This window comes from Bombina bombina, chromosome 3 (assembly GCF_027579735.1).
Source record: "Bombina bombina isolate aBomBom1 chromosome 3, aBomBom1.pri, whole genome shotgun sequence".
NCBI classification, from domain to species: domain Eukaryota; kingdom Metazoa; phylum Chordata; class Amphibia; order Anura; family Bombinatoridae; genus Bombina; species Bombina bombina.
The window spans coordinates 257,256,844-257,270,684 of NC_069501.1; the positions used below are offsets into that span (position 1 = coordinate 257,256,844).

The 13,841-nt window shown below is 41.1% G+C and overlaps 1 protein-coding gene across 2 annotated transcripts in view; it reads right to left on the reverse strand.

The window, feature by feature from the left end:
* Positions 1–360: 360 nt before the first annotated feature.
* IFT20 (intraflagellar transport 20) overlaps positions 361–13,841 on the reverse strand; it is a 57,497-nt gene continuing 44,016 nt past the window's right edge. For both annotated transcript variants that reach the window (XM_053706270.1, XM_053706271.1), the window contains exon 5: positions 361–1,478. In XM_053706270.1, coding sequence (XP_053562245.1) covers positions 1,397–1,478 — 82 coding nt within the window. In that variant the 3' untranslated portion in view covers positions 361–1,396. The remainder of the gene's footprint in view (positions 1,479–13,841) is intronic.

Genomic DNA, 13,841 nt, shown 5'->3' on the forward strand with positions numbered 1-13,841 from the left:
CCAAGTTACTATTGTTGTTTAAGTTTATGGCTGGAAGTCTGATTATACACGGTTATAAATATGTTATATTATTTATTTTAGAAATGAAAACAGCTTCACTGAACTATTGTATCAACTATTGTTGCTTGGGTAAAATGCATTGTAGTGGTGATGATGGCAATATATGTACCATATTTAATACATGATAGCAGTTTTACTAATAAAACCATAAGGCAACAGACTGGAGATAGAATGTCATTCTTCACTGCTGAAATTGGTTTTAAAGCATTAAACATGAATACATTGATACATAAAGCAGAGTCATTCCATAAACTTACAGCTATTTGCAAATGTCTGGAAAGTATTGCTTTTAACAGCAGTCTGTTTAAAAAAACAAAACAAAAAAACCCCTCCTTTAAAAAGGGAAATGGAAATTATACATTTACTTTAAAGAGACAGAAAATACAGTTTGAGTTTTGCATTAAATGTTTGATTATGCATGTAATCATTTGATTATTTATTTTGCCCATTTTCCTGTAATTTAACTCTGACAAGTGTGAGAATTGGATTCAGAGAAGATATTGTTTTGATAAGGGTATATCCATGGACTGCAAAACAATGTGAACACATTTGTATGCAGACCTTTTGCAATATGGTGTTTAACAGTTGATATATAAAAAATAGTTGTGTGTCTCTGTAGTTTGACTCCAAGATCACAATAAAGCTTTCTTGTGTCTCCTAAGACGGAGCTTTTTCTCCCCCTTGCTTAAAGCGACAGTAAACCTATACCTTTTGGAGCGCTGTGTAGTAATTACAGCAGTGCACAGATCTTGCTAACCCCAAAAAGGGCTGTAAAAAAACTCAGCAAGTGAACATAACTGTGGGTGTCTGATTACTCACATGGCAAGCTGCCCCTTAGAACAAAGCATTTTTTTAAGTTATGGCTCGGCAGGTAGCATAGAGCGTTTTCCAGCACTTTTGCTTCACTAGGTTTACTTGTGACCAATCAACAAGAAATATTAGTAGTAATAACTTGCATCAGAGTAGTGGTCAGGCCCCAAAAGGTGTGTTAAATAGCAATTTACCATATGTTGTTAGTTTTGTGTGGATATATAAAAGACACATATACTTTTATGACTACCTGTGCTTAAAGATTTTTACTGGGCGTTTAAATAAAAATAAGTTTTATTTACTATTGGCTAAATAAAACATATAAAAGATTTTTTGCTATATATTAATTTCCCTCAATTTTTTTATTCAAAATTCATTAAAGTTAATGTGTCATTTCCATGTTCTTTAAAAAGTCAGTTTAATTTTGAATGAAAAAAAAAAAAAAAAAAAAAAAAAAACACGTAAAAATTCTAGTATAAAAACATGAATAAAGTTAACAACAGGGGTGGGGACTTTCTGGCCGATGTCATTTCTGCAGGATAAACTGGTCAATGAACTCATTTTGCTCAGCTTCGACTTTAGACAGAGCATCATATTCTATTCGGTACCTGAAAGAGAAATCAGAACAGGGAGGCCATATTAGAATGTAGGTTCTAGCTAAAGGTCTGTATCTTACATAAAAGGAAAATGCCAAACAAACCTATTGCTCTTAACACAGCACAAAAAAAGGGAGTTAGAAAATGATGTCCAGATAATTTACAGATAAAATAAAACTTAAAAGGGCAGTACATTCAATATATATATGAAGCATATGAAAGAGCACCAATTAAACATGCAAATAAAATTATACTTAAGACAGAACTTTACAATTTACTTTTATTATCAAATTGACTTTATTCTCTTGGTATCCTGTGTTGAAAAGCATACATAGGGAGGTTTGGGAGAGTGCACACTTCTTAAAGAGAGAGCAAACTCAAAATTAAACGTTCATGATTCAGATAGAGCATAACATTTAAAAAAAACAGTAAATACAGTAGATTTGCGTAATCAACAAATGCATGATAAAAATACAGTGCAATAGCACTTAGTATAAAAACTTCAAATGAGAAGTACATTTTTTTTCTGAGACATTTCAAAGTTCTCTATTTCCACTCCCCCTGTACCACGTGACAGCCATCAGCCAATCACAAATGCATATTCGTATATTCTGTGATTTCTTGCAAATGCTCAGTATGAGCTGGTGACTCAAAAATGTAAATATAAAAAGACTGTGCGCATTATTTTAATGGCAGTAAATTGGAAAGTTGTTTAAAATTGCTGCTCTATCTGAATCATAAAAGTTTAATTTTGACTTGAGTATCCCTTTAAACACATTTACTTCTATAACCTAATTAGCTTTGTTCTTTAGGTATCCTTTGTTAAAAAGCAAACCTAAGTAGGCAACACACTACTGGGAGCTAGCTGGCGATTGGTGGCTCACCAGATGTATTCAGCTAGATCCCAGTAGTGCACTGCTGCCCCTTCAACGAAGGATATCAAAAGAATGAAGTACATTTGGTAACAGAAGTAAACTGGAACGTTGTTTAAACGTGTATGCTCTCTCTCACTGGTTTTCAAACCTGCACTCAGGCCTCCCAAATAGGCCCTATTTTCAGGATTACCTTGCATGAGAGCAGGTAAAATAACCGTGTTTACTAATCAGCTGATTATTTCACCTGTGCTCCAGATATTCTCAAAACCTGGCCTGTTAGAGCACTGGTTTTCAAACCTGCCCTCAAGCTTCCCTATCTGAATCTTTAAAGAAAAAAAATTGTGTTTCAGCTTCCTTTAAGCACTCTATAAACAGCACTGTCTGCAACAGTGTATACACAAGGATGAAGACCTATGCACACTCCTAGCCTACCTACGTATGCTCTTCAACAAATCGTTTTGACCCTCATGTCCCTTTAGCAAAATTCCATCTCTTGATTCAGTTCCATAAGAGGCACTGACTCACCTTTTAGAAGTGGTACAAGATTTTGTAAAAAGATCAAAATGCTCAGGGAACTGAGACAAGATATGAACTGTTAGTAGGATTTAATTTCAGTTAATGATGGCTTACCCAGTAGAACTCAGTAATGCAGAACTACAAATGCAATAGACACAACATGAAACACTTTAGCTATGCAACAACGTATGCTAGAAAACAAACAGACATAAATCATACTGCTGCAAAACCATCCCTCTCAATTCTAAAAGGCTCCAACCCTTGACCACTTGAATCCCATATATTAGCCAACAGACCCTCTGATGAGACTTTAAAATTATTGGGGGAAAAAAAAGAAGACTAAACTAACTCATTCTCTGTTCTGTACCCATGTTTTTCTTTCAACAATGACTACTTTTACATTTTCTCCAAGCACACTATACAGTATTCACATTGTAAAAAAACAAACCATCATGTATGTTCTCATGTTTTGGCCAAGTAGGTTTTTTACAGGAGTTGCAGGGAATTTTGCAACAGGTCATGCCAGACCTCCCCACTACATTTAACAAAAAAACGGCCAAGGTGCAAGTGCCCTGAACCTATTAGAAATAGTGGTCGATTTATCAAACGCTTTTTCCAGCCTTCGACCCACCACGACTGTAGGTTCTCACAAGAGAACCTGCAGTCCGTATGTATGAAGCAGCGATCATCAGACCGCTGCTTCCCTAACCTCTTTGCCACCTCTTAGGTGGCGAATTTCAATCTCCCCGGTCTCGTCCAACCGGGAAGATTGACAGCTCCTGCACGCACGTGATTGGCTGTGCGCGGGCGGCGTTGCACAAAATTGCGTTCTTCTGCAATGCTGAATTTCGGCAGCAGAATTCAACCTGCCGGAGGCAAGCTGTGGCAGACAGGGGCGTGTATGTACGCCCCTGTCCGCCGCAGTTTGATAAATCGACCCCATAATATGCACAAAACATTGCCAGAATATGGGACAACATGCCACTGTGCAGAGAGCAATTTCTACAAAGCTTGGATCCTGTCCCTCTCCATAAGCTGTTTTTGCAAACAAGGAATTTTACACAGTAATGCACACTGCTCTACAGCCAATTCAATGACGGACAATCAAAATGGGCAGGCATGAGGCAGCATTGAGGAGGCACCAGGATGAGATTATCTTTAAGCTGGTATTAAGAATTGCACAGTGCCCTGTCTTTTACAGCGTATTTAATATGCATTTGTACAATCAGCACAGCATTCAGCAACCAACCCACTACAGAGGGAATATTTTGTTGTGTATGTGCCTCATACTTTTACACTGCCTACAGGCAGTAGCAGGTTAGTTACTCTCTACGTATTTAAATACATCAGTGGATACAATTGTGACACAAAAGATAATGCTAAAGAATAAATAAAATAAAAAATTATATATATATATATATATATATATATATATATATATATATATATATATATATATATATATATATATATATATATATATATATATATATATATATATATATGACGGTAGTCATAAATTGACCTTCCTGGATAGTGGGTAGAATCGTTCGAATGGTTTCCATTTTGAACGATGGTACCCTGAGAAATTTGTTTAGGATCTTTAAATCCAGAATTGGTCTGAAGGTTCCCTCTTTTTTGGGAACTACGAATAGATTTGAGTAAAATCCCATTCCTTGTTCCTTCATTGGAACTGGGTGTATCACTCCCATCTTTAGCAGGTCTTCTACACAATGTAAGAACGCCTGTCTCTTTATTTGGTTTGAGGATAAGAGAGACATGTGGAACCTTCCCCTTGGGGGTAGTTCCTTGAATTCCAGAAGATAACCCTGAGAAACTATTTCTAGCGTCCAGGGATCCTGAACATCTCTTGCCCAAGCCTGAGCAAAGAGAGAGAGTCTGCCCCCCACTAGATCCGGTCCCGGATCGGGGGCTACTCCTTCATGCTGTTTTGTTAGCGGTAGCAGGCTTTTTGGTCTGCTTACCCTTGTTCCAGCCTTGCATCGGTTTCCAGGCTGGTTTGGACTGTGAGGCATTACCCTCTTGCTTAGAGGATGCAGAATTAGAGGCCGGTCCGTTCCTGAAATTACGAAAGGAACGAAAATTAGACTTATTCTTGGCCTTGAAAGGCCTATCTTGTGGGAGGGCGTGGCCCTTTCCCCCAGTGATGTCTGAGATAATCTCTTTCAATTCTGGTCCAAAGAGAGTTTTACCCTTGAAGGGGATGTTGAGCAATTTTGTCTTGGATGATACATCCGCTGACCAAGACTTTAGCCAAAGCGCTCTGCGCGCCATAATTGCAAACCCTGAATTTTTCGCCGCTAATCTAGCTAATTGTAAAGCGGCATCTAAAATAAAAGAGTTAGCCAACTTAAGTGCGTGAACTCTGTCCATAACCTCCTCATATGGAGTCTCTCTACTGAGCGACTTTTCTAGTTCCTCGAACCAGAACCACGCTGCTGAAGTGACAGGAACAATGCACGAAATGGGTTGTAGAAGGTAACCTTGCTGTACAAAAATCTTTTTAAGCAAACCTTCCAATTTTTTATCCATAGGATCTTTGAAAGCACAACTATCTTCGATAGGAATAGTAGTGCGCTTGTTTAGAGTAGAAACTGCCCCCCTCGACCTTAGGGACTGTCTGCCATAAGTCCTTTCTGGGGTCGACCATAGGAAATAATTTCTTAAATATAGGAGGGGGAACAAAAGGTATGCCGGGCTTCTCCCACTCCTTATTCACTATGTCCGCCACCCGCTTGGGTATAGGAAAAGCGTCGGGGTGCACCGGAACCTCTAGGAACTTGTCCATCTTGCATAATTTTTCTGGAATGACCAAGTTGTCACAATCATCCAGAGTAGATAACACCTCCTTAAGCAGTGCGCGGAGATGTTCTAATTTAAATTTAAATGTCACAACATCAGGTTCAGCCTGTTGAGAAATTTTTCCTGAATCTGAAATTTCCCCATCTGACAAAACCTCCCTCATGGCCCCTTCAGATTGGTGTGAGGGTATGACAGAACAATTATCATCAGCGCCCTCCTGCTCTTCAGTGTTTAAAACAGAGCAATCGCGCTTTCTCTGATATGCAGGCATTTTTGGATAAAATATTTGCTATGGAGTTATCCATTACAGCCGTCAATTGTTGCATGGTAATAAGCATTGGCGCGCTAGAAGTACTAGGGGCCTCCTGCGTGGGCAAAACTGGCGTAGACACAGAAGGAGATGATGTAGATTCATCTGAGGAATCATCTTGGGCAATTTCATTATTTGTGGCAGTACTGTCCTTACTTTGTTTGGACGCTATGGCACAATTATTACACAATTTTGAAGGGGGAGACACATTGGCTTTCATACATATAGAACATAGCTTATCTGAAGGCACAGACATGTTAAACAGGCTTAAACTTGTCAATAAAGCACAAAAAACGTTTTAAAACAAAACCGTTACTGTCTCTTTAAATTTTAAACAGAGCACACTTTATTACTGAATATGTGAAAATATATGAAGGAATTGTTCAAAATTTACCAAAATTTCACCACAGTGTCTTAAAGCATTAAAAGTATTGCACACCAATTTTCAGAGCTTTAACCCTTAAAATAACGATTTACAGATTTAACCCCTATACAGTCCCAGCTACAGCCTTTGCTGTGACTTTACCAAGCCCAGAGGGGAATACCAAATGACGCCTTCTAGGAACTTTTCCAACTACTTTCAGGTCCTCACACATGCATCTGCATGTCTTGCACTCAAAAAAAAACAACAACTGCGCAGTAATGGCGCGAAAATGAGGCTCAGCCTACAACTGGGAAGGCCCTTCCTGACTGGAAAAGGTGTCTAACATAGTGCCTGACGTTAAAAAAACGTTCCCCAAGTTTATAAGTGTGAATTATCAGTATAAACATGTATAAAATGTCCAAATAAAGCAATCGATTTAGCCCATAAAAGTGTCTACCAGTTTTATAGCCCATATTAAGCCCTTTATTCTGTTTGAGACTAAGAAAATGGCTTACCGGTCCCCATGAGGGGAAATGACAGCCTTCCAGCATTACACAGTCTTGTTAGAAATATGGCTAGTCATACCTTAAGCAGAAAAGTCTGCTAACTGTTTCCCCCAACTGAAGTTACTTCATCTCAACAGTCCTATGTGGAAACAGCAATCGATTTTAGTTACTATCTGCTAAAATCATCTTCCTCTCACAAACAGAAATCTTCATCTTTTTCTGTTTCAGAGTAAATAGTACATACCAGCACTATTTTAAAATAACAAACTCTTGATAGTAGAATAAAAAAACTACAACTAAACACCACATACTCTTAACCATCTCCGTGGAGATGTTGCCTGTGCAACGGCAAAGAGAATGACTGGGGTGGGCGGAGCCTAGGAGGGACTATATGGCCATTTCCTGTTGGGGAAGAGATATTCCCACAAGTAAGGATGACGCCGTGGACCGGACACACCAATGTTGGAGAAATAGTTGTATTTTTGTGCTGCATTATATTTGCTGAAGCCTTTTATTTGGCTGAGGAGGGGGGGGGGGCACCACTGTCCATACAGCTACACTTGTGTGAAAAATATCTTGATTAAACATCAAATAGAGTGCACAAGAGAATAGTGTGTGTAGCTCAGCTACACACCTGGGTAACGTAACTGCTCAAAGTAAAAAAAAGTGTTCAACATGAGGTTTTAGAGTGATGCTTCCCTTAAAGGGACACTAAAAACTTCATTCATTGTATACACCTCCCCCTAATCATGGGTGCTGCATTATGGAACTTAGGTTACACTGCAGATATCTGAAGGGGAGTTGCTGCACAGGTGCAAATACATCAGCACTGAAAAGTAGTGAAACACAGATCTCGAAATGGCTGCACCAGTCACTAGGAGGGAGGTGGGGCATAATCTCAATACTATGGGGCATATCTATCAAGCTCCGTATGGAGCTTGAAGCCCCATGTTTCTGGTGAACCTTCAGACTCGCCAGAAACACAAGTTATGGAGCAGCGGTATCATAACCTGTCTCTGCCTGCTCTGAGGAGGCTGACAGACATCGCCACAAATGAAGCCGATCAAGTACGATCGGGTTGATTGACAACCCCCTGCGAATCTGCTGGGGGAGGGGTTCCACCAGCAGCTCACAAGAGCTGCTGGTGCAATGCTGAATGCGGAGAGCTTATTGCTCTCTGCATTCAGCGAGGTCTGTCGGACATGATCCGCTGATCGGATCATGTTGGACAGGCCTTTAATAAATATGCCCCTAAGTGTATGAATATATAGTTAGTGTATAATGTCCCTTTTAAGGGATAGCAGTTCAAACCTTCAAGAATACTTTCAACGCCCTGTATTTACCAAGCCCTGCGTTACATTTGCATAATTTTAGACATATAAAAGGGCTTTTTAAAAAAACATAATTTATGCTTACCTGATAAATTTATTTCTCTTGTGGTGTATCCAGTCCACGGATCATCCATTACTTGTGGGATATTCTCCTTCCCAACAGGAAGCTGCAAGAGGATCACCCACAGCAGAGCTGTCTATATAGCTCCTCCCCTAACTGCCACTACCAGTCATTCGACCGAAGACAAGCAAGAGAAAGGAGAAACTATAGGGTGCAGTGGTGACTGTAGTTTAAAAATAAAAAACACCTGCCTTAAAATGACAGGGCAGGCCGTGGACTGGATACACCACAAGAGAAATAAATTTATCAGGTAAGCATAAATGATGTTTTCTCTTGTAAGGTGTATCCAGTCCACGGATCATCCATTACTTGTGGGATACCAATACCAAAGCTATAGGACACGGATGAAGGGAGGGACAAGGCAGGCGCTTAAACGGAAGGCACCACTGCCTGCAAGACCTTTCTCCCAAAAATAGCCTCCGAAGAAGTAAAAGTATAACATTTTAAAAACCCATGTGGAAGCTACCGCTCTAGTAGAATGAGCTGTAATCCTTTCAGGAGGCTGCTGGCCAGCAGTCTCATAAGCTAAGCGTATTATACTCCTTAGCCAAAAGAAAGAGGTTGCCGAAGCCTTTTGGCCTCTCCTCTGTCCAGAGTAGACAACAAACAATGCAGATGTTTGACGAAAATCTTTAGTAAAACTTTAAAGCACGAACCACGTCAAGATTGTGTAAAAGACGTTCCTTCTTTGAAGAAGGATTAGGACACAGTGACGGTACAACAATCTCCTGATTGATATTTTTATTAGATACCACCTTAGGTACATAACCAGGTTTGGTACGTAACACTACCTTATCTGCATGAAAAATGAGATAAGGGGAATCACATTGTAAAGCAGATAACTCCAAAACTCTTCGAGCCGAGGAGATAGCTACTAAAAACAGAACCTTCCAGGAAAAGAGCTTAATATCTATGGAATGCAAAGGTTCAAATGGAACCCCTTGAAGAACCTTAAGAACTAAATTTAAGCTCCAAGGCGGAGCAACAGGTTTAAACACAGGCTTGATTCCGACTAAAGCCTGACAAAACGCCTGCACGTCTGGAACCTCAGCCAGACGTTTGTGCAAAAGAATAGACAGAGCAGAAATCTGTCCTTTTAAGGAACTAGCTGACAAACCCTTCTCCAATCCTTCTTGGAGAAAAGATAATATCCTAGGAATCCTGACCTTAATCCATGAGTAACCCTTGGATTCACACCAATGAAGATATTTACACCATATCTTATGATAGATTTTCCTGGTGACAGGCTTTCGCGCCTGTATTAAGGTATCAATGACCGACTCAGAGGAACCACGCTTTGATAAAATCAAGCGTTCAATCTCCAAGCAGTCAGCCGCAAAGAAATTAGATTTGGATGGTTGAAAGGTCCCTGAAGTAGAAGGTCCTGCCTCAGAGGCAGAGTCCATGGTGGAAAGGATGACATGTCCACCAGATCTGCATACCATGTCCTGCGTGGCCACGCAGGTGCTATCAAAATTACCGATGCTCTCTCCTGTTTGATCTTGGCAATCAGACGAGGGAGCAGAGGAAACGGTGGAAACACATAAGCCAGGTTGAAGGACCAAGGCGCTGCTAGAACATCTATCAGCGCTGCCTTGGGATCCCTGGACATGGATCCGTAACAAGGAAGCTTGGCGTTCTGGCGAGACGCCATGAGATCCAGTTCTGGTTTGCCCAACGTTGAATCAACTGTGCAAACACCTCCGGATGGAGCTCCCACTCCCCGGATGAAAAGTCTGTCGACTTAGAAAATCTGCCTCCCAGTTCTCTACTCCTGGGATATGGATAGCTGATAGATGACAAGAGTGAATCTCTGCCCATTGAATTATCTTTGAAACCTCCAACATCGCTAGGGAACTCCTTGTTCCCCCTTGATGGTTGATGTAAGCTACAGTCGTGATGTTGTCCGACTGAAATCTGATGAACCTCACTGCCGCTAGCTGAGGCCAAGCCTGAAGAGCATTGAATATCGCTCTTAGTTCCAGAATGTTTATTGGAAGGAGTGCCTCCTCCTGAGTCCACGACCCCTGAGCCTTTAGAGAGTTCCAGACTGCACCCCAGCCCAGAAGGCTGGCATCTGTTGTTACTATTGTCCAATCTGGCCTGCGGAAGGTCATACCTTTGGACAGATGGACCCGAGATAGCCACCAGAGAAGAGAATCCCTGGACTCTTGATCCAGATTTAGTAGAGGGGACAAATCTGTGTAATCCCCATTCCACTGACTGAGCATGCAGAGTTGCAGCGGTCTGAGATGTAGGCGGGCAAACGGAACTATGTCCATTGTCGCTACCATTAAGCCGATTACTTCCATACACTGAGCCACCGAAGGGCGAGAAGTAGAATAAAGAACACGGCAGGAATTTAGAAGTTTTGACAACCTGTCCTCTGTCAGGTAAATCCTCATTTCTACAGAATCTATCAGAGTTCCCAGGAAGGAAACTCTTGTGAGAGGGGATAGAGAACTCTTCTTTTCGTTCACTTTCCACCCATGAGACCTCAGGAATGCCAGAACAATGTCCGTATGGGACTTGGCAATTTGGAAATTCGACGCCTGTATCAGAATGTCATCTAAGTAAGGGGCTACTGCTATGCCCTGCAGCCTTAGGACCGCCAGAAGTGACCCCAGAACCTTCGTAAAGATTCTTGGTGCCGTAGCTAACCCAAAGGGAAGAGCCACAAACTGGTAATGCCTGTCTAGGAAGGCGAACCTGAGAAACCGATGATGATCTTTGTGTATCGGAATGTGAAGATAAGCATCCTTTAAGTCCACGGTAGTCATGTATTGACCCTCCTGGATCATAGGTAGGATGGTTCGATTAGTCTCCATCTTGAAAGATGAGACCCTGAGAAATTTGTTTAGGATCTTGAGATCTAAGATTGGTCTGAAGGTTCCCTCTTTCTTGGGAACCACAATGATTTGAATAGAAGCCTTACCCCTGTTCTTCCTTTGGAACTGGGTGGATCACTCCCATAACTAGGAGGTCTTGAACACAATGTAAGAATGCCTCTCTCTTTATCTGGTCTGCAGATAATTGTGAGAGGTGAAATCTTCCTTTTGGGGAAGAAGCTTTGAAGTCCAGAAGATATCCCTGGGAAACAATTTCCAACGCCCAGGGATCCTGGACATCTCTTGCCCAAGCCTGGGCGAAGAGAGAAAGTCTGCCCCCTACTAGATCCGTTACCGGATCGGGGGCTGATCTTTCATGCTGTCTTAGAGGCAGCAGCAGGCTTCTTGGCCTGCTAACCTTTGTTCCAGGCCTGGTTAGGTCTCCAGACCAGCTTGGACTGGGCAAAATTTCCCTCTTGTTTTGCATTAGAGGGAGTTGATGCCGCGTTCGTCAAAGTTTCGAAAGGCACGAAAATTAGTTTGTTTGGTCCTTAATTTATTAGACCTATCCTGGAGGAAGGGCATGACCTTTTCCTCCAGTAATATCAGAAATGATCTCCTTCAGTCCAGGCCCGAATAGGGTCTGCCCCTTGAAGGGAATGTTGAGAAGCTTAGACTTTGAAGTAACGTCAGCTGACCAGGATTTAAGCCATAGCGCCCTACGCGCCTGTATAGCAAAACCTGAGTTCTTAGCCGTTAGTTTGGTTAAATGAACAACGGCGTCAGAAACAAATGAATTGGCTAGCTTAAGCGCTTTAAGCTTGTCAAGTATATCATCCAATGGAGTTTCTACCTGTAAGGCCTCTTCCAGAGACTCAAACCAGAAGGCCGCAGCAGCAGTGACCGGGGCAATTGCATGCAAGAGGCTGGAGAATAAAACCTTGTTGAATTAACATTTTCTTAAGGTAACCCTCTAACTTTTTTATCCATTGGATCTAGGAAAGCACAACTGTTCTTGACGGGAATAGTTGTACGCTTAGCTAGGGTAGAAACTGCTCCCTCCACCTTAGGGACCGTTTGCCATAAGTCCCGTGTAGCGGCATCTATTGGAAACATTTTCTTAAAAATAGGAGGGGGAGAGAAGGTAAACCTGGTCTATCCCATTCCTTAGTAATAATTTCTGAAAACCTTTTAGGTATTGGAAAAACATCAGTGTAAACAGGCACTGCATAGTATTTATCCAATCTACACAATTTCTCTGGCACTATAATGGTGTCACAGTTATCCAGAGTAGCTAAAACCTCCCTGAGCAACACGCGGAGGTGTTCAAACTTAAATTTAAATGTAGACATATCAGAATCAGGTTGAAGCATCTTCCCTGAGTCAGAAAAATCACCCACAGAAAGAAGCTCTCCTGCCTCAGCTTCTGCATATTGTGAGGGGATATCAGACATAGCTACTAAAGCGTCAGAGAGCTCTGTATTTTTTCTAGTCCCAGAGCTGTCTCGCTTTCCTTGTAACCCTGGTAGTTTGGACAATACCGCTATAAGGGTATGATCCATAACTGCCGCCATGTTTTGTAAAGTAAACGCCATGGGCGCGCTAGATGTACTTGGCGCCACTTGAGCGGGAGTCAAAGATTCTGAGACGTGGGGCGAGTTAGTCGGCATAACTTCCCCCTTGTCAATTTCCTCTGGTGATAAATCTTTTAAAGACAGAATATGATCTTTATAACAAAGTAAAATCAGTACATTTGGTACACATTCTAAGAGGGGGTTCCACAATGGCTTCTAAACATAATGAAGAAGGAGTTTCCTCTATGTCAGACATGTTTAAACAGACTAGCAATGAGACCAGCAAGCTTGGAAAACACTTTGATAAATGTAAACAAGCAAAAAATAAAAACGGTACTGTGCCTTTAAGAGAAACAAATTTTGTCAGAAATTGAAAAACAGTGATAAAAAGCAGTAAATCTTACGAAATTTTTACAGTGTGTATAATAGACTAACAGAGCATTGCACCCACTTGCAAATGGATGATTAACCCCTTAGTTTCAAAACCGGATAAAAAAAAACATAAACGTTTTTTTAACAGTCACAGCTCTACTGTGGCCCTACCTGAACATACAATGACTTTTGAAGGCACAAAAACCCTTTGTAGAGGTCCTAAGTGTTCAGGGGACTCCTTCAGGGAAGCTGGAAGTCTCAAGCTGCAAAAACTACTGCACGATTTAGGCCTGAAATTAGGCCCCTCCCAACCTATACTCACAGTGAGAGGGCCATAAAAAAAACTATCCCTAGGCAAAATCTAGCCAGCCATGTAGAAAAAACTGGGCCCCAATAAAGTTTTATCACCAATATGTAGAAAAAAACGTTTAAACACTTCCAGCAAAAGTTATCTTATTTTCAGTAATGTGAGAAAGTAATAAGAATATTACCTTTTACATCAAGCATGATACTAGTCGTTATTAAATCACTGTAATCAGGCTTACCTTAAATAAATCCGGTATTAACAGCATTTTCTAGTATATTCATTTCTCTAGAAAAATTTAAACTGCACATACCTCATAGCAGGAGACACTGCACGCCATTCCCCCAGCTGAAGTTACCTTATCTCTTCAGTTATGTGTGAGAACAGCAATGGATCTTAGTTACAACCTGCTAAGATCATCAAAAACCACAGGCAGACTCTTCTTCAACTT